The sequence below is a fragment of the Tetrao urogallus genome (genome assembly GCF_951394365.1).
Source record: "Tetrao urogallus genome assembly, chromosome: 7".
In the NCBI taxonomy this organism is placed as follows: Eukaryota; Metazoa; Chordata; class Aves; order Galliformes; family Phasianidae; genus Tetrao; species Tetrao urogallus.
Window position 1 is genome coordinate 3,330,339 of NC_136820.1, and position 26,854 is coordinate 3,357,192.

Here is a 26,854-nt window from a genome sequence, read left to right on the forward strand (position 1 = left end):
CCAATTTTGTCGTGCAGCCCCTTCTGCAATGGGGTCCGTACTGACTGTAACCCTTGGTAGGGGAGGGAGCTGTGGATCCCAGGAGCTCTAGCAAAGCAGAAATTCATCATGGATCTCAAGGATTTTCCTTCTCACCATCTAGCTTTCTCCTGAAGTGTGTATATTATTGACACTTCAACTGTGTACAAAGAAACAATGCCTAACACTAAATGAGTGATTATTCCTTACTATCCCCACCTCCTAAACCAAAAGGATTTTGGATGTCTTGTCCAAATGCTGTCTCAAACCTGGAAAGATTCTCCTCAAGGCATCAGTATTCACTCAGTATCATTGTATTCAATGCTCTTTTTGGGACTCATTTCTCTAATACCTTCTTTTCCCAGGAAGAGGACTTGGAAGGGGAAGGAACACTCGCAACCTAAAGTATAGCATGAGCATCTGTGTACCATGGGTGCTATGCAGGAATCCTACAGAAACATCACTGGTGCTCAGTTTGAGCATTAATGCTCATTAATGCTGTTGTCCAGACCATGTGCAGAGGTTTGGAAGGCTGAGGAGGCACCCAGCTGTTTGCTGACAGAAATTAGTGGCAGGATTGGACTTTGCTCCAGGGGAACAAAGTGAGGTGATTGCCAGGCACAGCCTACCTGTGTGTAGCTCTGTGAAGTGAGATAGATTCAAATAATCTAGCTGAAATCAAAGGGCACTTTTGCACCCCTCAGATAAAGGATTTCGAGTGATGAACTGCTGTTCTGTGCCAAAATGCAAGCGCAGGTTCAATGCATGTTAGCATGCTAATGACTCAGATAGAAGTGTTAATCTAGAGTTATGACAGTGAAAAAAACATGTGGGGAAAAAAAAAACACGCCTTGAATCTAGCTTTAATTATAACAATTGTAATTAAAAGCAAATGGTTAAGTCATTAAATATAGAACATACCTTTTTTTTTAAATTCATACTTTTATTAAAATCTTCCTATGTATTTTTACAGAGTTTGGCATGGCATTTGTCTTTTCTTTTGACAGTGCTCCTTTCCTTCCTGTTCTTATGATTCTGTCAGATAGATCTCCTCACTGTGATCCACATCCCAAGAGCAGTAAGACATACAGAAGCTGCCCTGATGACGTAGTGGGTCTTTTTCTGCTCACTGTATCCCAATTAAGCTGCTGGCATACTATAGTGGAAATGTTGTTTGTAAAAAGATGTTTTAAATGCAGGCCCGCTATATTTTAAGTCACTGAACTTCTCACGTTGCTTTCCCATGAATTCTAATCTGTATGTCCTGCCTGGTGTTGAACTTGGGTGCAGGCCTTCTGCTCTCTGAAATCCCCAATTACAGAATGATTTTGGCTCCCAGGCTGTCCTCTACTTTCATCTGGAAAATCTTCATTTCCCACTGCTCTGACCTGTTAACTGATTTGCTTATGATGGTGATGTCTTTTACCTACAGTATCTGAGGTACAGCTCTGTTATTCCAAAGCTATCAATAGTTATATTGTAGTTATCATTCCAGTGGAGATGGTTGCAAGACTCGCCAACTTTTTTCTCTTACTGACACCATAGAATTGACTGCTATGGACCAGTATCTTCTCATTTTATTGCTTTAGATGAATGAAGAGTGCTCAGAAAAACAGATGTAATTGGAAACCATTGTGGATGAGCCAGGAGAGGTGAAGACATGGGGTTTGTTCCCTAACATTTTGGGTGAAGTTGTCACCTGGCAAAAGAAATGCAAAACATGCATCTTCTCCCTGCACCTCAGAGATTTTCTGTTTTAAAATAGCCACTCCATTTTCCTGTGAATGATTATCATCTTTGCTATTCAAGGGCGAAACTGAAACAAAAGATCTCATTTTCAAGTAACGCCAATAACAAACAATACCATCACAACTATTAGGAAAAAAACAAGCAGGGTGCGTTGCAGGAAGTGATTCTCATTTTTAAACATTATCTCTTTCAGATTGAGCTATAAGTAATACAGAGGAAAAAGAATGCTTTCACACATATCTTAACAGGAAGTTTTCTCTTAAGAGAGATTTATGATAAACATTATACATGGCAGGCAGAGATTTTGCTAGCACAGGGAATATGGATCTATCAGCCTGATCATCTGCAGATAATTACTTTCCAAAATGTAGAGCACCATGCACATTCATAAACACAGCAGTGAAAAAGCCATTCCTGGCTTTTGTCCAAGGCCATTAAATCGGCAAAGCCAGTGCAGGTCGACTGACTAAGTAGGAAAAGACTGGATCTGTGACGGAGTACAGCTGATGTCTCCATGCTCCTTGTTTGCCAACATGAAAAAAGCATTTTTGGGCTTGGCACTGTGAGACCTACTATTGCTAGATCTGATATCTGGGGACTAAAAGGCATGGGAGAGTCTTTATTCCCATAGTAGCCTGCATGGAGCCCCACAACCAGACATACTCTGTTGGTGATACGTATCATGCTGGCCATCTTTTGTTGAGGACAATGCATGAGTACACAAAATTAAGGCACTTCTTTTGAAGGACTTTTTAACATTAAAGTGGTATGATCCTTTTGCAGTTTAAACTGGCCAGACAGTTGTCAATTTTTGACATCAAGAAGATGTCAAAAATTACTACAAAGAACTGGAGAGCCACAGGCATGCTGGGATTTTGTTTTGATCTTCCACCAGTCTAACAACGTTGTAAGACACTGTGACTTTTTGGGGAAAAAAAAAAAAAAAAAAAAAAGAAAGAAAAAAAAAGAAAAAAAAGAAAGAAAAAAGAAAGGAAAAAAAAAGCTTTCCTTGGTTGCAATGATGTGTTTTCCTTGCATTTCTGCTTTTGTTTTGTGCACGTTTTTTTAAAAGTTACGTAAGAATTAAGTACCTTGGTCACAAGTTTGTGCTAAACATTGTTACTGCTGCAGTTGGTGTGTTAATTCTGCTTCCTAATATTGCAGGAAAATGTGTGATGCGGGTCTATGACTGGACTAGGATCAGAAGTACAAGGTTTCATTAAACACAGTTTGACTTTCTGGCTATAGGAGATGTTGGCGGGCACAGGGAACGACCTTCTGGTTTGTGTTTTGCACCCATCTGAAAGATCAATGGGAAGTATTGCAAATACAGAACAGCTCTCTACAGAAGAACACAGGCACAAGGCTCAGAGCCTGGAGCTCCTCGGTGTTTTGCTTTGCAGCGCCTGTGACTGCATTCTGCTCTCTGGTTCAGGGAACTCCGTGAGCGGGGAATTTGGCACCACAGGAGCTAGGAAGGCTGATTTTGAGCTGAGTGCTGTCGCCAGCTACACCTGACCCAGCCCTGGGAGTGGGTCACCCCACTGTCATGGAATCACAGAATCGTTTGAGTTGGAAAGCCATCTAGTTCAACTGCCCTTCCATGGGCAGGGACACCTACAGCCAGCTCAGGCTCACAGCCCCTTCCTCTCGCCCCCAAGAAGGGTGCTGGAATGCTTGGATGCCGGCAGTCCCCCAGCAGGGCGGCACAGGGCGGCTTCTGGAAACTACGGTGTGTCCCCGGACCGTTCCTTTCTGTATTTTTTGTTACTTGGCGGAAAAACCCCAACGAAGGGATGCCGCCCATCCCGAGGGGCCAACGGCCGCCTCCCGGGGGCCACCGCTCACCTGAGGCGCCGGCAGCCCCGCCTCTCCCAGCCCTGTCTTTAAGGCCCTCCTCCTCTTCCTCCTCCTCTTCCTCGCCCTCCCTCCCTCCCTCCATCCATCCATCCATCCCCGCTCTCCGCCGCTCTCCGCCGCCGGGCTCTGCCTCGCCCGCCTTCCCCCACCCCGCTCCCCCCGCCGCCAGCCATGGCCGACATGAAGACGGGCATCTTCGCCAAAAACGTCCAGAAACGCCTCAACCGCGCCCAGGAGAAGGTGCGGGGCGGGGAGGGAGGGGGGTGCCGGGGAGAGGCAGCCTGACCGAGGGGCGGGCGGAGCGGAGCGGAGCGGAGCGGAGCAGGCTCCGGTGTTCCCCTGCAACGGGCGGTCGGAACCGCGGTTACATAACCGGCCCGGTTCCCAACGCGTCGCAGCGGCGCTCGGAACCTGGGCACCGAACCGGGTCCGGGTAGCGGCTGCCCGCTTCGGCCCGGCCCGCATCGCCGTCCCCCCGCGGGTACAGGCCGGGCGGGCGCAGGGCTGCAGCCCTCCTCCGCCGGTACACGTAAGGTTCGCCTCCTCTCTCCGCCGCAGACACGCCGCCTAAGAGGATTGCTTTTCCTTTAATATCCACGCCGGCTCATCTCGGGCTAAAGCCCCGCTCTCCCGGCCTGGCCGCCCCTCCGCGGGCTCGGTGGGGAGCGGAAAGGGGCTGTGGCGGCCCGCAGCCTTCCGCAGCGATTGCTGGAGTTGTGGACATCTCTTCTGAATGCTCTGGCTTTAGCCGAGGTGTCGGGTAGCCAGACCGGGTTGATTGCTTAGGAATCGCGGTGCCGGTTCTTGCAGCGCTCTCTCTAGTAGCCGAAGCCTAGTCGGGAGGGTGTTCAAGTTTCTGAGGAAAGACCTTTGCTAATGAAAGGCTGTAAGCGTTCTGCTTCAACGCCTGTTCAGCTGCCCTGTGCCTCAGAACAGGACCATGGACACGGGCATCAAACCAAGCAGGAAAGCATTTGCGTGTGACTGCGCGCAGCATCCGCACCAGCAAGGCTGTTAGGAAGCTGTTGTCAGCCTCAAAGCAGTCAGCGAGTGGCCTGCCACAGCCTTTCCGAGGGCTGATGAAGCCTCGGCGCCCCTCTAGCCGGCGTTCTGTGTTGTTGTTGTGTGTCGCTGTCACAGGGCTCTGCAGAATTAGAAGAGATTACTTTACGACCAATGTTTTTCATATCTCCCTGCCTAGAAATCGCTTGCTGCCTCTGCGCTGTGCACTGAGCTCTGAGGCGCTCTAAGGGAATACAAATCACTATTCATATGTTAAAAAGACTCATATGTAGTCATATCGTTATTTATGAACCTAATTGTTGAGACTGTTACAGTCAGGTAATGAACTTTCTCTTCCCAATGCTCCTGCCTAGCTCACAAGGTCATAAAGTACTTTTCAATACCAAAGCTGTGATGCACTGTCCTTCTTGAAGGTATCAACTGTGTCTGTTTTCAGATAAAACACAAATTCTTTAATTTTTTTTTATCAGATTTGGAGATTTTATTATGTAAGCTCAGCCGGGTCAGTAGTTGGAGCAGAGATCTGCCAATGCCATTTGTTTCCTGCAGGCTTTGTCGGTGTCGTTTGCTGGTGTTGTTGCTGTATCTGGTAAATCATAGGTGTAGGTCTTAAAATCATACGTTCTGCTCCCAGGTGTGTCTGTTCTGCCACAGGACATCTGTAGAAACATACAAAGCACATCTTGACTTGAATACCTGATGTTCTGGTGTTGTGGCAAATTCAGCTCATATTCTGTCCCTTTCCATTACTCCCTCCCCCCTTTAAAAAAAAATATATGTTTATATAGAGAGTAATTTGTTACAGGATAGATTAAATTTCAGGACTTAGAAGTCTAGGAATTAAAAGTCTGCTATTTGATGGTGTGAACAGGATGGCTCTGTGATGAGTACGTAATACCGTGCTGGCTTAAAGAGATTTTAAACACACTCTGAGTTGTTTTATCTTGTTACTTATATTGGATTTGAGCACCTGCAGTTTTCTTAATGTGTTCTTACAGTCAACTGGGTTTATAACGCACTTATAAATAGTATCTATTATTTGTTATTGTGTGGCAGCTATATTAAAGATATGGAATGGCTACAACATGTGAGCCTTTATTTATGAAAACTGTTTTTGTAATGATGCACCCATTATTTTCATTTCTTTGTCATCTAGGAGGAATTTTAGTAGTGTGGTCTAGGTAGTGTACATACCTGTATATGTAACTGCTTACTATTTATATGAGAAAAGCTAAATAACTGATGGAGAAACAAATCCTATTGGACAAGTCTAGCTGTCTTGCATTAGCAATGCTTAATCTGACAGTTCCACAGTTGTGTCATTTGATGTTATTTTCCTAGTTACAAAAACAAGTACTAATCATCTGTGATACAGCAGGCTTCTGGTATTTTTTTATATTAGACTTGGTAATATCTTTCCTTGTAAGGTTCCAGAAACTTTGTAGATTCCTTTACACTGTGGAAATGAGTGAGATAAATGCAGCAATGTCTTGATATGTTACTGGCATTACAAAATAGCCTAAATTAAAGAAAGAATGAAATCATGAGCTTAGAGTGCTAACGAGAGGAAGAAGGTGATTGCTCACACTGGGCTGGACGAGTCCAGTTCTCAAAAAGGGACAGGATTTGAAAAACCAGAAATAGTTATTGGTCACTCCATTATTTTTTTTTTTCCATGTCTACTGGAATGCAGTACTTCCAGCAGCATGTGTGCCATGGCAGCTTTATTTCTATGCAAGAATGCCCCCCGTACTTTAGCAGTTCTACACTACACTGTTCTCCCCTGCATTTCTTGAATGACTTTTTCCCCACTATTTGGGTAGCATAGACATGCTGAGCTTGCAGCACCTGCTGGCTGCTGCCGACAGTCAGCTGAAGGATCTGGTTTAGAGTTCTAAAAGCATCAGAGCAATTCAGGAGCCTACATGCTAGTCATAAAAGTAAATGAAACACTGATGTGTTTAAATGTCTGCTTATACTGAAAACTGAACAGATGTGTTTGTAACCGAAGCTGGCTCAGTCAATCCTGAGGACAAGCTGACTTGGATGAAAACACTGAGTTTGTGTCCCTGGATTCCTCTGAAAGCTTGAACTAAAACTGCCAACCCAATTTGAAACAGTGGTTACCACTCATACCTCCCCATCATACCTGACACCTTTAGCTGCACAGACTGAGAGTTGTCACAACACATCTGAATTCAGTAAGGCCCGCTCCTGGGAGCTGAAGTAGCTTTTGAAATTCCAACTGGTGTGCTATTAGATGTTCAGCTTCCTGTTAGCTGGCTGTATGGTTACACCAAAAGTTAAAGTCATAAATGCTTTAGGACCTTTGGAGGAGAAACTAGTTTTATTGCAAAGGAGGAGCTGCCATAAATTGAAAGATAACTCTCAAGAAGGCAATTTGACAATTCTAGGCTCACCACGTGCTCTGCTGTCACTGAAACAATGGCTCTGAAGAACTGAATGGGGATCTGCATTTGGAATGCATTCACGAGAGACATGTAATGTGTATTCCGACTGCCTGCAAGTGTGATGATGTAGCTCTAGAAACCTCAGGCTCTTGAAAGAAAATTACTGTCCAGTGGTTTAAAACTTTGGCCCCTCATATGTTATAAAATGTAGCACACTGAACCCATAGAAGTGTTATGACAGACTCCAACATCTGAATCTTTACTAGCACAGGCACATGCAAGGAAGAGGCACTTCCATTTGCAAAGAGCTGTTTGCTACGCTATTTGTTTGCTGGCAAACAAAACTAACCAGAAGTCACTGAATTCTTATGTGAATGCAATGTCTAACCTCTGCAGCCCTGATTCAGGGTGCAGTATAAAAAACCTTGAACTTATTTACCTTTTTTTTTTCTTTCTGTCACAGAAATTGCAGAAAAGAGGGAGCACAAGTGGTCATCTGGCCCATTTTTCTAAGCAAAGCAGAACCAGCTGTACTTAAATAATTCCATAGCAATGCTTTTCTTGCCTGCTTTTGAAAATAGCTGATGTTGGAGATTTTGCATTTACCCTAAAGTGATCTGTGCCGTTGCTTATGTATCTCCAGTCAGAAAGTTCTATTCTCACTTAATAAAAATGTCATTGTTTGCATTTTAAGCCCCTTATTCCCCATCTTTCCTTGATATTGAGGGTGTGCTCTCTTTTTGCCTCAAAATTTACAAGTGATATTCAGACACATACTGTCTGTATGCCCTTTGATCTGACTGAAGCTACAGCATGACCCTTCCAACCAGCCCAAAGAGTAGCTGCTTTTAAAATATTAATTTTTTTTATTAATTGATTTTGATCCTTTTGCTTTCTAATATGACATGTAAAACATAGAGGTAGATTGCAGTAGTCTGGCTGCCGAACGTGTAAGAATTGGAAGAGGAAATGGCCAGAGCTCCTTCCTTTTATTCCTTTGTGAAGATTTTTTTGTTACGTGAAGCAGGGAAATCAGTTTCCTCATTTCCAGTTTTCTCCCCATATACAATAATAGCCATGATGCTGTAAGTCACCATGTCTTTCCCTTCAGCTTCCATCAAATCATCAAAAAACAGCATAAAAGTGCTGTTTCCTAAGTTTTATGGGAATCAATATTGCCACATTCACTGACCAAAGTATCATCAATACCAAGGTGACCTGTTCCTCTGTTCTTGCTTGATGGCTTCATCTTCTCACTTTTATTTTTTGCCCATCTCCTTTTTTAGTTCTTGGGCGCATGCCTGTTCCTCAACCATTATCTGTGAAAGTGGTTTCCTGAGATCTGTCTGTCTCTTCATACATTTCACTGAGAAGTAAAAGGAAAAAAATATCTGTTGCTGCTTTTTGGGCTTGGAACTCAACTCTTTCTTTACTATGTCTTGCCCTCCTTTCTCTTGGAAAGCAGATCCTTTCCCTTGCTTTTTTGTATCATCAAAGAACTAATGCTCCTGAATTAAGGTCTGCCCATGACTGGTGTTTGGTGGGGCTACCATGAGTGGTCCACAGCTGCTCTGCAGCACAGTGCTGCCGTCATACTGTGACACAACTGAAAGTGAGACTTAAACGGTGTGTATGGGAGAGACATTGGGCTATCAGCAACTTGGTTCCAAGTAGCTTTGGCATCTCCTTCTACTAATCTTGCAAAGAAATGAGGGACTGTGTTGCCATGTTTCCATGCACCAAATAGGTTTGAAGCTTCTAATTCATCCATGCAGCTTCCTCCAGGAAGACAGCTGTGGCTCTCTGAACTCACTTGGAGATAGCAAGTGGATTCTTTCACCTGCCTAAAATATAAACAGTGGGGTTCATCCCTACCAAAACCTATTGCAGAAGTCACTGATTGCTATGCCAGCCCTTCTACTCTCTTCAGGAATTGAAGAGCAGTGGGGGAGAAGGGTAGCAGATGGCTCTACTGCTTCAGGATGGAGAGTGTTTTCCTTGGGGAACTTTTTCCTGGTTTAGTTCATTGGGCTCAGCTGCAAGGTCAGCTGCGTGGAATTTCCAGCCCTGAATGTTTCAAACACTGGGGTTCTGGAGAAGTTAGGGAAAAGTCTCCAGCATCCATGCTGTGTGGTGCTGAGCCTATGCTGTTCTTGAATATGAGCTTATTTGATCCTGACCTGATGAATAGCTGGTTAGTCAACAGTTGCCAGAATCTTAAACCAATGGCTGACTTGGAAAAGCAGATGAACAATTTTGTAATGCTAACTGGAGTTTATCCATCTGAGTGTTGCATAAAACAGAGTCCTATGATAAAGATACGCGTAGCATATTTCTCAAGTTCCATTTGTGCAACAAGAAAGCTTATGTGGGAAGTAGCCTATCCCTCTTCTTGGCTGCTCTACCTTTCTTTGTTTTCTCAGTAATCTTCTTCTGTATCTGTAGAAGAGCAACATCTTTAAGACACTGTGGAATTGAGGACTGGTGAGGACGAGCACTTTGAAAACATCTAAACAGCACTGTACCAGCTAAGAATGGTGGTAGGGCAGTGGGAGAGTTCAGAGGCCTTTCTTTGGGCAGAGACAGAGAGAAGTAAGGGGCTGGACCACTTTTCAAGTCTCTAATTCCCTGTGCCCTGCTGCTACTTCTCAGTTGTCTCTTGTTTTTCTTCAAACCACCTTCTATTTTTTTTTTTCCTGATAAAAAAAAAAAAAAGCTCCTGCTTACTCCTAGTCCTCTCAGATAGGTTGCCTTGTTTCATTCTCCTTGCCTCTGTAGCTGATTAATTCTTTTGATGCTTACTTGAGTTCTCAGCTTGGAGTCTCTTTCACCTTTTTTTTTTCCACCTAGAAGACTTAAATCTGTTGAATCTGTCGTTTATAGTGATACAGAGCCCAGTGCTGCAGTCCATGAGCTGCAATCAATTCTCTTTATCTATGATACAAAAGAGGAGAGGAGGCTTGCCAAAGTCTTGGATTGTCACTAAAACAAGCCATTTGAAAACTAATTTATAGTCTAAGTTAACAAACAGAAACCCTTATTTTTCCAGAAACAACTCAAAAAAATGCCATCGTTATAGTGCACACACGCACATCTAACACAGAGGCTGAGAAGAGCTGCAATCCTATTTTTCCCCTATTTAGGTTTCAAATTGAGAAACACTATAAGAATAGCGTGGTGTCACTGTGAGGTTTGTTTTTGCTTTTTAGCAAAATTCTATTTGAAGAAATAAAAATTGCCTTAGGAACACAGAATGTGACTTTCTTTTCTAGGGCGTCAGCAAACATTTGCTTTTACAGAAGTAGAAGGGTTTGGTGGTGTGTGGCAGAGGTAGATGATGGTGTGCAGTGCTAGAGGAGCACAGTTGCATCAGAAGCGATCCCCCTGCATGAGGATCAGTATGCATAAGCATAAAATACAACCAGATAAAAAGCTTCATTCAGATAAGTCTAACTGAACAGAGACTCTGCGTTTTCCATGAAAAATAATCAGTACTTGAGATCTGAGAGAAGATGTTTTTTTCACATCAAATGCATATGTTAGATTTAGATTCAGAGCGTTAATATTTTGTTTCCATGTAGGGCATGTAGAGGAGTAAATAAAGATGTGGTATGTTTATTGCACTCGTAGAGCTCTGTGTGGGTGCCATTATCAGATAAATACCCTTCCAGGTAGTTTTATGTGGATGAAACAGTTTCATCTTTTCACGCTGGTCTGCATGCTATGGATGATTTTTTAAATACATGAAGCATATGCTGAGAGCATGAAATCATTTTGTCAAAATAAAATTATCAGTAATTTTGGGTATGGGGCAAATATTAGGCCTGTTTTTACATATGGAAAGGTTAATGAGGCTAATTGAAGACAAAACTGATTGTTTCACGTAACTCAAATCTCTGCTAAGCGCACTGGTATCACAAGAACAACAGAAATACTAGGATCAAAGGAAAAAGAAAAAAATTATGGTAGACTCAGGCCTGAAGAGAGGAAAGGAGCAGGGCTCAGTTCAGAAGCAGGTTGGTGTAGTGCTGGCTTAGGGCAGTGGTCTCCAAAGCTGACCTTGGTAAGGGGAGAAGCACACAGGGAGAAAAGCACATGATGCAAGACAAAAGGAACTCCAGGGCAGGCACAGCAAGATGCTGCAACCACAGCACTGTCACTGGGGGACCACGTTTAGGAAGCATTAAAGGAGCAGATTCATTATATGAGAAATGGCAAGAGAGAAACAACCACGAAAGAACGAGGTCAGTTTTCAGGTGAGTTGTCTGGATGAGATCCAAAAACGAATCTGATGTGTTGTGATAGGAATTCAAAATGTATGGAATTTGGATAACAGTGTATAACAGTGCAAGGGAGTTCCTTTGAATTTAAAAAATACTACACTCTTTCCTCTCTGTTCTGTGGAATCTTTTGGATTAATTAGTAAAGAAGTGAACGTATTCCTTATGATGTGACAGTCTTGCAGACTGCTAAAATGTGTCTCGTTGATAGCTCATCTCTAAGTGTTGCCCTACTTAATTCTCAGCAAAAATGTGGGCAGAATTCATCCTATCAGAACAGTTGCTTTATCTTTCATGTTTTTTCACCTTCCATCTTCCTTTTTTTTTTTTTTTTTTTTTTTTTTTTTTTTCCCCCCCATCATGCTTTCCTTGCTTTTAATTTGCCTTCTGTTCCACATTAGAGGTGGGTCAGATGGAACCTGGCTATTAATTTAGGGTCTGACGGGCAGAGCAAGGCCCTCCCATTGATAGGAAGCTGAGAATAAAGTGACAGAATACCACATAGGCAGTACATTTATCTAGTAGTTAAAGATGCCAGTGCATAAAAAGCAAATGTCAGCTGAAGCATTCTGCAGTGGGCTACGCTCACAAGCATTATTTTTATAGGAAGCTCCAGCTAGATCCACAAGAATTTCACCTAAATGATTGCCTTAGAATGTAGCCCAGCAGTGCTGTTACTCCCAATGCAGTGAAGTCAAGGTGCTGTGTGTATCCTAGCGCTTTGGAACCTACTTCTGCTCTCTGCTCCTGTTTATATTAAAAACAAACAAACACAAAACAACAGAAAAACTTCCTATGATAGCTGCATCTCAAGGATCTGAAAAGCATGTTTCAGAGAAGGCAAGCCTTGCTGAGCTGAAGAATTATTCTTAACACCACCCTGGTGTTATGTTCCCTTCTAGCACCAATCCAAGATTCTATTTGTTTGAAGCAGAGTGCCAGATCTTTTGTGCTAAGTTACATTCTAAGGCAAAAATAAATGGTAATTCACAAATTGGTCAAAAATCTAGGTTGATTTGACAGCCAAACTGAAAAACTGGGAGGGCATTAAAACAACTGTGAGCTAACAAGCTCCTGCCTTTTGTGTGTTGTCTTACCTAGTCACATCTCCAGGAGTCAGAAGAGCAATAGGCAGGACAGAGGGGGGGAACTCTGAGAAATACCTGGAGTCAAGAGCACGTGTTTGCAGACTGCTGTAAGAGTGGCAAACTTGAGTATGGAGTATTTTCATCAGTGTTTCAACTTGAATTGTGATGTTTAGATCTGGCTTCTACTGAGAGGGCCGCTCTGAAGAATAATTTAAGAAATTATACCCCACTGAAAAGTATATCTTAAAGGATTCCCTATGCAGTATCAAGGCTGCTAAGCTGCTGTTCAGAAAGATCTATTTTTGTGAGCAGTAAATTGTGGGGTGTCTTCCCCCTCCTACAATCCAATTTCAAGTTTGACTCAAAGCTTTTGTACCAGTATCCATTTGTCAGTGTCCACTGGTGCATGCCCATCCTGCCAAAGGCTTATGCTGACATATGCTGTTTAATAATGCTGTCAGATTGCTCTTTAATGTGTGGTATCAGAAGTGTTTGTAGGATTGAAGTTTTAATATCAACCCTGCACAGACTTGCTCCCTCCACTTGCTGAAAGCATTTAGTTCTTGGTTTGTGTTTTTTTGGTTTTTTTTTACACTTTATATAGAAATATTCTTTACTTGCATGAAAACAGTCACCAATCAAGCAAACTTTATTACAGATTAATGGGTCTTGGAATATTTGCACGTTTAATGGATCTGGAAAAGAGTCATTAAAAAATCAGTCTCGCAAGCAGATCACTTAATTTCCCCCTTTTCTCTCTGCAATTCAGGGTATTTTCAGTTCCACTTCTGGCAAGCTATTATCATTAAGTGTTGACAAAAAAAAAAAAAAAAAGAGCCACCTCTGGGGGGTTGTGAATGAATTTCTGCCTTTTTTTTTTTTTTTTTTTTTTTTTTAATTAGCTTTTACAAATCTGAAGAGCTAAAATAAGTGGAAATAGCAAAAAAGTGAGGAAAGGTTTTCTGGAAAGTGTCACAAACTCCCTTGTGTTCTGCAGTGTAGAACATTAGTAAAACCAAGTGTTGACTAAATACTAACAGGTTACGTCTTCATCTAAACCAGCTTCATCTGTAGCAGTAGTGAACAAATGCTATCCTATGGAGCCAAATCAGCTGCTGTACTACTCAGAAGTGTTAAATAAAGACCGTATTTCATTCAAGGTCTTTGCCCCTTTCCTCATTTTATTTAGGGCTGTTGGTTCTGAATTCCTTACTCCTGAAGTACCCTTTCTGTGCAGCTAATGCTTGGCTGACTGTGGTGCAGGAGGTTTCTGCTCAGCACTCCTCAGCTGCCTAGAATTGAGACTCCAGGCATGAGCTGAGAGTAACCTTGTAAGTTACTCCATGAAGACACAGTGTGTTGTCTGCATCTTCATCCAATGTCAGCTCCAGTAAAATAAGAACTCTCCAAGCCCTTACTTGGTGAGGCACAATGCAAAGTATAAAGCCTTCCACTGGGCAGGGGCATATCTCTGTGCACTGCAGAAAAGAAAGATTGCATTTGTGTTTACAGTGGCCCAGGAAAAAATGGGGTCTGAATCCTAAACACAGTTTGTCTGGTACTTACAGTATTAGCAAAATAAACAGGGAGAACGCATTGATTGTTTGTTTGTTTTTTTTTTAATCCCTATTCTGATGCTTTTATGCATAAAAGGGAAGAAGAAAAATTTAACATCAGACTAGTCTGATGCACATCAGCAGAGTTGTTGAACAGTTCTAAAATAGAGACATGTGAAAGACATTCACTTGACAATGACACACGCTCAGACTGAACATCCGTTGCAGTGAATGAGAATAATCAGTGGGAAACCTTGCATTCACTTAATTGAACATCTGAATGCAATGGGATGCTGGTAAAAATGGAAATCTGATAGACAACCAGTGTTTGTTCAAAATAAAAGAAGTGCCAGCTGAGTTCCTTTGCTTTAATACATTTGCTGTAGGAGTCTATTTGTCCAAAATGGAGTACATGTAGATTTTCTTCATGGATGTTTTTTCACGATGAAATGCAAATGTTAGCAAAACATCATTCACATATGCAGTCTGAAGAGAATTTTGTCATAACTTCATGTCAATAAGGTGAGAAAACACACCCGTGTTAATATAAATTGAACCCAAACAGATGGCTGCGTTACTTTTATATAATCTATGATTCCATGAAAATTAAATAGCTCAGTCTTAAAGCACTGGCATTTTAGTAAACAATGAAGTAGCTGGGTCCAATACCCATGAGATAATGCTGGTATAAGACTGAAGTGGTGCTATGGTTGATTAAGGTCAGCTCTTCTAGATGAGAATTTGACTTTCAGTGGGTTTACCTGTTTAGAATTAAAGGGGAAATCTATAACTTCTTAATTTCTTTGCATGTACTGAAAAATAAGAAAAGAATAAAGGTTCAAATAAGGAAAAAAATCAACACTCAGTTATACAACGTTTTTATAGAAGTATTACAAAAATGACAAATGTCTAGGATTTACAGTTAATATCTCGTATCTGTTAGAAGAGCATACGTGCTGTCAAATATAAAATCCATCTGTTTGCATCACGTAAACCTGACTTGCAGTAAAGAGCTTTAATTTCAAAACAATGGGTTGTTTTCTAATTCAGGACATGTAAATGCATATTATTGCTTGGTCCATAAAATCTGCAGTAGCTAATTTTACCAGAGACACATGAAAATGCCTCTACTCCCACCTGGGATCTTACTGATCCTTTAGTCTTTGACAAGCGTAGGAATAACAGAATTCTTCCTTTCTCGCTGCCTGCATCAGAAAAGGCAGTGATTTAGATGCATTGGATAGACCAGGGGAAAGGTCCCTCTCCAGCACAAGCATTTATGGGATGCATACACATACCAAGAGTTATTTTACTCTATTAGTAATCTCACTGACATGTGGTGGGCTGCTACGCAGCAGAAAGAAATGCACACCAATCATTGTCAGCCAGCTTCCCACCTGGGTTACATTTACTCCCATTGTCTTTTTTATTTATTTTTTTTAAATGTTTTGAGTTGTTTTAATACAAAACCTGATCTTGAGTTGAATCATGTAGGAGTTCAGTCTGTATGAAAGAATTCAGATCAGAGCCACACATTGAGAAACAGACATTACACCCATCATAGTATTTAACCTTTATTTCTATTACAAATTGTGATGAACTTGTTATCAAATGACTCTTAACAGATGTCATACATAAGTTTTCCTGCTTGTGTTGATTTTACTGGCAGCAGAATATGGCTCTGCTGGTAAAATGTAATCCACTTCAACATGCTAGCACAAGATTTAATGCTACGTGGTCTCTGTAATGGCTCTGCATGGGACTGAATTTAGCCATATCTAGTTGCATGATTTTCTGCAAATGACAGCTGGTCATATGTATACATATATTCTGATGTAAGAGGAACTTTTACTTCAGTATCAGAAGCCGTTTTTCTCCTTGTTTTGAGGGAATCCAGCTGGCTCTGCCAGCAACAAATCTGACCTGTGATCATAAAATTCCTAGATTCTATGATTCTATAAAATTCCTGGCTGACGTAGCTGTTGTCTGCACAAGTTGATACTTCTGTTTTGCTGATACTGCCAGTTTTGTGGCTAATTGTAACTACTTCAGGACACCTACATTGTCCAACAGAGAAAATGCCCGACATTGACTTTGTGCTAAGATTTAGCAAGGGAATATGCATGTTCACTCCCTCAAGCCTTTTGCTTGCTACCTTTGCATCAAACGCCTACACACAAATACAGAGGACTTAATAGAAGAGTCTGGGACCGTCTGTCACTGTTTTTAATCCTGCTAATTTTTCCTTGCCTATTTGTACCCATCAGTTGGAATGTACACGCAGTTTGATTGCTCCCTTTTCATTTTGTACACACCAACAGTGTGTTTTGTTTCACTTCATTTGAGGCCTGAAGGTGCAAAATGTTTAATCTGAACCCAAAGAATTATTGACCTGAAAGATGGTTTTTCATCACCTCCTTTGCTTTTGCAGAGTAAATTCCAACATTTTGTTGTTCTGTTCAAAACAGTGAAAAAAGAAATAAACCAACAGGGAAGGACAGTGACAGGCTGTATTCTTCATACTTGGAAGTATAATAGGAATTTCTGTGTTCCCTTTCATCTTATTAGCGGCATAGCATGAATTTACTGAAAATGGGAGCAAATAGTTATTCCCCTCATTCCCTTTGATTAGCGTTTTTCACTTTAATTTTTAATCACATGCACAGCCCTCACAGTACCCATCACTGCTTCTTTCTCTGTTTCCATCAGGACAATGTGTCAGACTTCATGTAAGTTTGAATTTAGAAGCGTAGAATAATTTAGGTTGGAAGAGACCTGTGGGTGCCATCTAGTCCATCTCCAGCTCAAGGCAGAGACATCCTCAAAGCTGGGTCAGGTTGCTCAGTGCTGTACAGAGACAGAGAGTTGTGTTGAGTGTGGCAGGAGCGAGGTACTGCCTGCCCTGAAGTGGAAACCAGCCTCCAAAATAATGTAGGCATTCACTACACATGGATCAGTTAGACTCTGAATCACAGCCAACCTTTGGCTCGTGTAGGTGAGTTCTCTGGAATCAATGGAAATGCATCTGGCGCAGCTGAGAGCATTTAAAAACAAAACAAAAACAACAAAAAACATGTTGATTCACAATTCTGTGATTCTGTGATTCTGTGATCTCCACAAATGTTTTTGCTTAATCAAGACTTGAAGTGCTCCTCATTACTTTACTTGATGGCCTTGAAAAAGAATGGCAGTGTCTCTGTGCAGAAGTTCCAGATTCAGGCCCAGATGGCCTATTAGTTAGCCTATGAATGAAATCCCTGATTTCACTGGAAGGGACCATAGGGAGTGGGTAAATGAAGCCCTACTTCATAGATATTTAACTCCATACTATTTGTGCAATAATCTTAGAGTTCCATTATGTTTCAGTAAACTTCATGAGTACAGCAGCATCAAAAATATCATAACTTCATCAGAATCATAACTGCAGAACCTAACAGCTTTGTGGTATCTGTGCCTTGCTGTTAATTTGTTCCTGTAACACTTCTGTGGAGTCCAATATCAATAAACATCATCCTTCTGCACATGATGCACCAGGTGGGACTGTTCTTATTTCTCATAGCAGAGAGGAAAGACTCTCACAGACTCCTTTAGATGTAGATACGCTTCATGTGGAGAGTTTGAGATTCTTTGCATTTCATTTGGCATTTCCTGGATGCATTTACTGTGTAGAAATAGTCTCAGGCTAGTTTGTTTTGCCTGTGTGCTGTATGGTTGTTTCATAAGTGCACACAATGCAGTCAGTGCAGGAGTACATACACCTTTCTGCCTTGAAACTGGAAGTCCTGGAAGGAATAGGAGTGTCCCTTCACATCTTCACATTACCTGTGGTGGTGCCATATCCATGGTATGGAAACATCTTGTGTTTGATATGTATCAAAACAACTAATCTGAAGATAACCTATTGCTCTCTGCAGTAGAAATACAGGGCTATGTTCTCAGGTGCTGTATCAGCTCACGACAGTCTGCTGACTTCACTGACTTTAATGCCAGATGAAAATCTGGCTGACATCTGGTGATTCTACCTGCATTAATTTTAATGTCCTTGCTATGGAAAACTTTGTGCCACCCTGATTCTTTGTCTGGATCAAGACTCTATGGCTCCCAGTATTTGTGTTTTTGGAGGGTTTGCTAAGGGCAGTAGAACCTGCAACATTACTTCCACCATTCCCCTTTGCCAAAAACTGTAACTTCCTGTTTAACAGCTCTTCATAGATTTTCAACTATGTATATATTTAAATTTTGAATATATTCATAATTCTGCAACCTATTTTGCTCTCAGTTCTGTTATATTCCTTTATTTTAACTTTTCTGATAAAGCAGAAGCTTTGGAGAAGGGGTTAGACCTCTAATATCCTATACCTAACACCTGATTTTTTTTTTTGCTACCTGATTTTGCAGGCAGTGTTTATTTTTTAGTTTCCAGTCTGTGTTTAACGTGCAGTTGGCATCCTGAAAGCTGAAATGCAGAGCAAATGTAAATCCAGTGATAAAACTCTGTTTTGTTAGGGACTACAGATCTAGAAATCTACATTTTGCACTGTGTAGCATCCTTTCATCTTTTGGAAATGGATAAATAAAACATCTGCATCATCTCTGAAGCCATTCCTAAGATTTGTGAAGTGCTGGTGTATTTTGCCATACAAAGTGGATTTGATTGTCTTTTGTCCCTCCTTTATTAAAGCACAAAGCAGAATGTAGCATGCATTTTCTTTTTCTTGATAGGGCATACTCTTTAGGAAGAAAAAAATAAGTTTTTTTTTCTACTTTTAAGAAACATCACCCACTTCTCACCCTTGAATTATGTAGGGATGGGAGAGAATGGCAAAGGTGTGGGCAGAAGACTGTTAATGCCTGGGCAGCTCAGAACAGAATGTTTCAGATTTCTTTCATCTCTTCTGTTATATAATGCCATCAATACTTCACTGAAACTTGATTTGATAAGCTCAGGTTGAGTCCAGTGACAGTTAGAAAATACCTCTGATACAGAGTGCATGCATGCATTTTTCATTAGAGGTCATTGTTTTTCTCTGTGGACAGAACAAAAGGGGCTACAGAAATCAATTAACCTGAAGGAGCCCAGATGATAAAAAGCTCGTGCCAGCAGTTTTGCCCTTAGAGTGGAATGATGTCAAGAAATCTTTAGATCTCATCAACTTTAAAAAGATTTTCATCTTAACACTTCTCAGATTTTTCTAGTATTGAGCCTTTTTTTGCAGTGTTCTGCTGGGTCATTTTTGAGAGTGTGGGAGACTTACCTGTTTATTATTTTTAATTGCATCTGCAAATCAAAGCACAGTGACCAAGCAATTTGAATATTGTGTACGTGATTCCTCTGGTATAAATTGTGAAGAAAATGAATACACTTAATACAGCTGGCAAGAGTTTTCCCACTGAAATTCTTCCCTGAGCTGAGAAGTTTCTACTGAAAAATGCCCCTTAGTATGTTAAATACTGAGTGTGTCTTGTTTGTTAATAATTTAAAGACATACTTTTGTTATGGCTTTAAATTATTTTCTTTTAATTCATAACAAAGCAAAGCAATTACTTCTTGCTATTACCATTCCAAAAGCCTCTTCTTAAAATGTTAGAGACTTCAGCATGAAGTCAGGTCATCTAATTTTCTTCACTATTATAAAACTTTCCTGCTAGAAGTTCATTTTCCATTTAACTTGTATGAATTAAGCAAAATACTTTGTCAGTGTTAATTGCCATACAACCAGAAAAACAGCTATATTCAAAACTGATGAAAAGACTATCTTTCCTTATTAAGTTAGTTTTTGGGAAAAGCCCTTTTTTTTTATTTTAATAAGATAAATATTCTAAATGTGGTAGAAGCACAGCATCGGACTGCATCAGAAAATAAGTAGATCTTTTCTTTGCAATCTCAGATGATACTGTGAAATTGGCCTGCAATTCTGAACCTACTGATTTCATTATTTTTCTTGCTCTTTTGTTTCGGGGGGGGGGGGGGGGGGGGGGGGGGGGGGGATGGTAGGGTGGAGTGCTTAGCTTTGGAGATGATTTTATGCAATTGTGTTCAGACAGAAAACTTGTTCATCATAGATGTCCTATGGACGAGTGCAGCTTGAACCTCCAGGAAACTTCATAAAAATTGTAGATATGATGCAAATGTTTCAAACAGGAAAAAAAAAAAAAAAAGATATTAACCAAATGCTGAGCTGCAGCATAGCAAATTAGAGAAATGATTTAATGTGGGCTGGGTTGAATGGCATATATCTTAGATAAGGTACCCAGGGCAAATACACATATTTCTAGAGGGTGTCTGTCATGAACGACCAGAAGACAGCTTTAAATGACTTCAAGTTTGAGTGCTGCGAAGACAGGTGGGATGGTGGTAGGGAACAGCATTTAAATAGTCTGTCCAGTTATCTCTGGACAGGTCAGAATATAGAAGTGTTGGAAACTTATCAAAACAGCTTACTAAGAATTTGAGTTTGTGTAAATACTTGTAGAGAAGACATCAAATGCGTTAGAGGGAGGAGACTAAATCCAGGGATGTCAGCAGATGTTGTTTTTAGTGGAGACGGATTGAGCAGAATCAAGCAGAGGGCGTCTTTATGCATATATAAATATATACACACATTCATATACAGAAAGGATTGTTTGCCCTTAAAATTATCACTTGTGATAAGGTGCAGGTAGAAAAGATTCTGGCGAATGTCCCCACTGTCACACAAAGTTGGCCCTGCAAGTGTTACTGCTTGATGGAATGGAATGGATGATGTATTTGACTGACATCAGACTGTGCAGCAGCCCTAGGCAGAGTGGCAAATGAAATGATAATCCAAATTAATTTGACAAACAGAACCAAAAAGCTGAAATTTGGTAAAAATGAACAAATGTCAACAGTACAAGGCTAGTCAAAGAACTTTACTTAGGAGTGATCAGAGCTAGTCGAGTCACATTTACAAAAAGGCAAAAGGTAAAAAAAAAAATAAAATATCCAAGCCATTGATGTTAACAGTTCAGTTGATGACTTGTGTAGTTTTGGGTAAGAATTACTTGAGAGGTGAGTAGGAAATATACAGAGATCGAGGAGGAAAAAATGGAATGCAACAAAGTATTTGAGGAAGTTGACTTTCCTTAGTACAGAACAGAAAACACTAAGTGGAGAGGTGATGTCTTCTATGTGAAACTATTTACCATTACCAGACTGGGATCTGTTTAACTGATAGGAACTCTTTTCTACACTGTCAATTCCTTGAGAGCATATATGTAAAATTTCACTGTCACACAACTTGAAAATTTTCGTTCATGAGGTGTGATTTGACTTGAAGGGTATCTAGATATGATTCGAGTTCACTAAGATGATATTATATGGAAAGAAATAAAATCCTGCTATTTGGGCATATATAAAATGCAAAATAGGGCATGGAAAGGGGACTGTTGTATCTTCTGTGTTTCTGCAGCTTTGTTTTTTTCTTTCCTTAAACCTCTGTTGTGGTTGGTTAATGAAGGTCCGCACTAGAACACGACAAGTTGCAAAAGCTGGTCCATAAATATTTATATATTTATGATTTTTGCTATTTTAGATAAAATGTGAGCCATTGGAATCATTAATGCCTACGGGAAACTTAGTTAAATATTTTTTAACTTGTCTGGCTTTTCCTGAGCTTACAGTATTTTTTCTGTTGTCTCCTGTTAGAGCAGATTTGTGAACAACAATGGGGAGACTGTAGCTTTCTCTTCTATGGAAAAAAAAAAAAAAAAAAAGGAAAAAATAGAACATAAAATAGTCTGTCATTTAGGATCTCTGTCATTTGGAGACAGTTCAGTAACGTATTTCTTTCTAGCTTTTGCTCTGTTAACAGTATTAATGTGTCTCAGTACTTGTCACTATGCAAGCTAGAGAAGTTGATCTGTTGTGGCACAGCAAAAAATATTGGTCTCAAGATTTGACTTTCAGAACCTCTTCAGGGCACTGGGAGGTTCCAAAAGGAAATTTCCAGCCTGAAGATGTTATATGCTAGAAGGAATCTCTCCAGTTACAAACCAGGCTGAGGAGTTTGTAGGTGTCATGCAGTTAGGTTCCTTTTTTCACAAAGCAAAGCAAGTGTTGCTCTGCTAGTAGCAATCTGTTTGCAGTATCTGGACTGTGAGTCAGATTCGAGCTGTGGCTTAATTGCAAGGGGAGAAAAATGGAAAGAAATTACTTCAAGCCTGATATTGTACTGCCCTGCTCTAACAGTCCTTTGAATGTGCAGAAGGCACCAGGCTTGGTGGTGCATCCAGGAATTGTTTCTAGAGTCAGGCTCCACCTCAGAAGCCCAAGAGAGTTCTTAATTATTTATTTTGAGCATAATTTTTTTCTTGACTTTCAGTATTGAAAACTACCACTTTCTGCCAAGGCTGGAATGAATTAATTGTTGATTGCTCACAGTGTTGTTCTTAATCCTCAGTTGTGAAGTTAGGAACCCAGGGAACATATTTTAGTTTTGATGAATCCAGATGTGTAGTCATCAGGAACAGGACGCACCTACTAGTGTGAGCTGTAGACACAGACAGCTGAGTGAGACATCCACTGATCAAATACTGCCCTTGTTGTAAAGGCCATGAAACAAACTGAGGAGAACTGTGATGGGTAACTAAACACATGCCTGCCATGAGCCTCACATTGCTCTGAAGTACCTACGCCTCTCTGTTGAACCAGAGAGGAGTTATGTGGTTACAGGTGACCAGCCTAGCAAACTTCGTGCTGGAAGATGGTGAGCATCTGTGATCTCCACTAGCAAAACTGCTCCAGCATTGAACTAAAATGTTTTCCCAGTTCCAGTTTGCTTATGGACTTGGTATGCTAACTGCTGACTCCCTTATGGTCTTGCTAATTCGTGCACCCTCTGAGTGAGGTTCAATTCCCACATACCTATTATGAAATCCTTCTGGCATTCCTGTAATTCTATTGACATCTTCCTGGATGGGAAATGAGATTGAATAAAAATGCCATGATAAAAATCAGATGGAAATAGTTAACATAACTAGAAAAATCACTCTAAGTAGTGTCGGTATAAAGCAACGGTTTGTGTGGAAGCACTGAGTCTTGTGTTGCTGTGGAGTGTAACATAATCAGAAGTGTTAATTTACAACACAGAATACAGCACTTCTTGCTTTCTCTTCAGCTCTTTTCTTCTTAGTATCAAAAGGAATTTAAACAAGATGAATAATCGAAATCTTGAAACAACCATCTATATGGATATTTTCAAATTAAGATTTGTTATGATAAGAATAGCACAGTGGGATTCTTTCTCTGCTAAGTGGTGAGAATTTGCCAGAAGTTTGGGGAATACTGTATGTCTGTTCAGATGTTTCAGGTATTTGTTGATTTGGTTCATCTGTGTTTTCTTTCCATTCTTAGCCAAAACTGTTCAGGTGTCAGTAGAAACAGGAGGAATAGATCCATTTTAAGGTACAGATATTGTATCAGCACAGCCATTCAGTGAGTGGTAACTCAGGTGTTCGGCTCTGCCTGTGTTGTTGTGGCTCTCTGATGTCTGAAACCAGGGGTGTAAAACACCAGCTGGTTGTCTGTGGAGACAAACAGAAGAGGAGAGGGTCACCTTCCAAGCCTTCTCCATGTCATATGCTCTCTCTACCTGGCATCACAACACTGAATCATCTGGCCCCTTGCCATCAGTGTTTTTCCAAGTGCTTTCAAGCATCCAAGGTTCTGCATGCATTGAGGAATCCCTAGCAGGTTTACATTATAGATACATTTTTTGTAACTGTCTTCAGATAATTTCATGGTATAATTTAATGTTCAGTACTCTCGTGCTTACTTGTTCTCAGAAGAATGGGTGGTTCTTGGTGACCTTGTGCACACCAAGCACAGGAGTCCAATGGTGGTATTTCCAGGAACCCCTTCCTACTATCTACTTGGGTTTGCATTTCAGTTTTGGTTCTTTTGTTTTGTTTCTCATTCCAAAAGGGTGATATTTGAGTTGGCCATAAGCTGTGGTGATGGGGCTCCATGCTTCTTGTCTATGGGCTTGCTGAAGTAGCTCTGCATGCCTCTGCATTGTGCCTGATTGGATGTCAGGAGGAAATTCTTTACAGAGAGTGGTGAGGTGCTGGAACAGCTGCCCAGAGAGGCTGTGATGCCCCGTCCATCCCTGCAGGTGTTCAAGGCCAGGTTGGATGGGGCCCTGGGCAGCCTGGGCTGGTATTAAATGGGGAGGTTGGTGGCCCTGCATGAGGCGGGGGGTTGGAGATTCTTGATCCTTGAGGTCCCTTCTAACCCTGGCCATTCTGTGATAGCTGTATCCTTTGTTCACACTGAGGAAAACTGCCGTTAGGCAAGTAAGAAAACACAAACTGAAATTTCTCTTTTTGAAAGCTTCTTCCAGCGTGGGATTGAACAGATCAGTCCTGAGTTGCGTTGGTTTTTGATGACTCTGGTTAGTATAATCCTTCTCTACTGAGAAAAAGCTTGCATTTTTGTACTGTTGGCTCATACTGTCCATAAATTCTCAAGAGAGAAAAGCAATTATCTGAAAATACATAAATGTGAATGATAGGTTGGATTGCTTTCTGTACCCTCTTCTCCATGCTATCTTGCATCTTCAGAGTTGAGATGCAGTGCCCTATGAAGCATTCTTCTCACCTTGCTGTGCTCCTGTTGAATAATTTTTCCTTACATGGAGTAAGCATGTCAAGGAACTGCATATAAATTCCTCATAAAAGATTCATTTCTCATATTGTAAATGTAATTATATGTAAAATGTTAATTAATACAAACTGTTCATAGTACAAACTTAAAAGAACAGCAGTATTTTTATAGTTTACTCTAAACAGGCTTTCTTATACATAAGATACATAAATACATAAGATGTTCTTATGTATTTATGTTGCAGTTATATTTAAGGAAAAAATGTTTTTTGAGGACCAATTTATGCTATTAAATGGAGAGGTAATAAAATCTTGAGATAGACAAGGAGAACTGATACAAGTAAGTCAAAGCATTTTTAAATGAGTGTTTTTGTTTTTTTTTTTCCTAGCTGCTATTGATTTGTATACTGCTAATAAGCATTTCACATGGTTAACTAGCAATTAGTGCTTCATAACTTGTTAATGAAGAGTAGAAGCTGTATGCTGCTACTGAGGATTTGGAAGTGCAATAAACAGGCAGACTTGACCTTTTGAGGTCTGATTAGTTCAGATAGAGAGCTCTGAGATATGATCTTATTTAGTCAGAGCCGGGGAAAAAAAGGGAATGATATATGAAATAAAAAAGTAATGCAGATTTTTGTTGAAATTTTTCATCACAGTTTTTAAAGCAATTTCCAGATTTGTTACTATGATTTGCTGCTGTTAGCAATATCAAGAATACTGTGTACAGTGTGGAGGCACTGAAGCCATTTTTTTTTTATAGTTGCTTTCATCATTTTGTCCAAAAATGTAGGGGTTGTTTGGCCCTGTGGTGAGAGATGCACAGCAAGAAAAGCAGTAAAAAAAACTCTATCTTCCTTCTGAAAGTAAACCAGATTGAACATTATTCTTGCAAAAATAAGAGCTTCCTGGTATTTATTTGCAGGAAAGGCTTATGAATATGAACCAACCTACCTCTGCTGCATAAGCACAGAAGCAATTCCCAGTTCTAAGAGGCTGATGGGCACTGCTGTGACTGTAAGGAGCGCCCTGAGTGGGTGGGAATGGCAACACCAAAATGTGAGCAGGTGTCTGGTTACAGTGAAATTAACTATTCTGATGGCAATCATGTTTCTGAATGTGATCTGATTATCTTCTTGCATTGTGATTTTGAACAGATTTCAATTTCTTCAAGTTATTTATTACTTGTCACTTAACTAGCTTGTCCATAACCAGAGCTTTAAAACTGATTTACTTTTTTGTTTTAAAAATACTTGAAATAGTCACACAGGTGACTATCCAGTCACAAAGGCTGGATGTTGTGTTGAGGGACATGGTTTAGTGGGAGCTATTGGGAATAGGTGAGCGGTTGGACTGGATGATCTTGTAGGTCTTTTCCAACCATGGTGATTCTATGATTCTATGATAGGTATAAAAATAATTATCCTGTAATTTAAATAAATTATTAGTAAAAAGCAGAATATTTATATATTCAATATTGATGAAATTTTCCTTTGAATTTAAACCAAGTATAAGAGATAAAAAATGGAGCATTTAGTCCTGAGCAAAGTGTCAAGACAGACTGTGTGGTAAGGTTTCAGGTGGAGGTAGAAAAGATGACCAAGGTGGTGAGCTAGGGAGAAAACTCGAGAGAGAGACAGGAAAGAAAGAGTTGGACTAAGGGCCAAAAATCATGGAGATGCTGTGACAGAATAACAGACAAACAAAAGAGACTGAAAGGAAACTGAGCAGAGCTGAACTGTGTGTTTGCACGTTGCTCATTAGTGTCGATACGTGTGTTTAATTTGGGAGAAAAACTTGTTTCCTCTCAAAAACGCTGACTAATTCTGTTGTTTTCTCTCGTGATATACCTTGGGGACTTGATGCAGTTTTGCTCAGGAGTATTTATAATAGGATGGAAAATCCTGATGTAACTCTGCACACTGCCTGTTTGTTATCAGTGGGATTTCCAGCACTAAAAGCATGATGCACAGAAGAAATCTGACTGCATTTTACCCTTAAGGGCTTTCTGAAAGATGACTTCCTGCCTTAGCAAAGGTTACTTAGCTAAAAGCCCATCATTATTTCCTCAATCCTGCTACAGCAGAAAAAGCCACCATGAGTTTCCCCATGTAGTTTGTATCTAGCTAAGGTTAACTATTTTTTCAAAATCGCCCTTCATTTCTTCAAGTGCTTCTATAGCCAATATTCAACCAAATTGGTTATCAATTGTACTTTTGTGGGGAAAAAAAGACACAGCACTACAT

The 26,854-nt window shown here is 40.5% G+C and overlaps 1 protein-coding gene across 1 annotated transcript in view; it reads left to right on the forward strand.

Annotated features, from left to right (window-relative positions):
• Window positions 1-3,798: 3,798 nt before the first annotated feature.
• AMPH (amphiphysin) overlaps window positions 3,799-26,854 on the forward strand; it is a gene marked incomplete at both ends in the record, with an annotated part of 102,152 nt that continues 79,096 nt past the window's right edge. Inside the window, one exon of the mRNA XM_079538207.1 lies at window positions 3,799-3,867. Within this exon, the coding sequence (XP_079394333.1) occupies window positions 3,799-3,867 (69 nt within the window). The remainder of the gene's footprint in view (window positions 3,868-26,854) is intronic.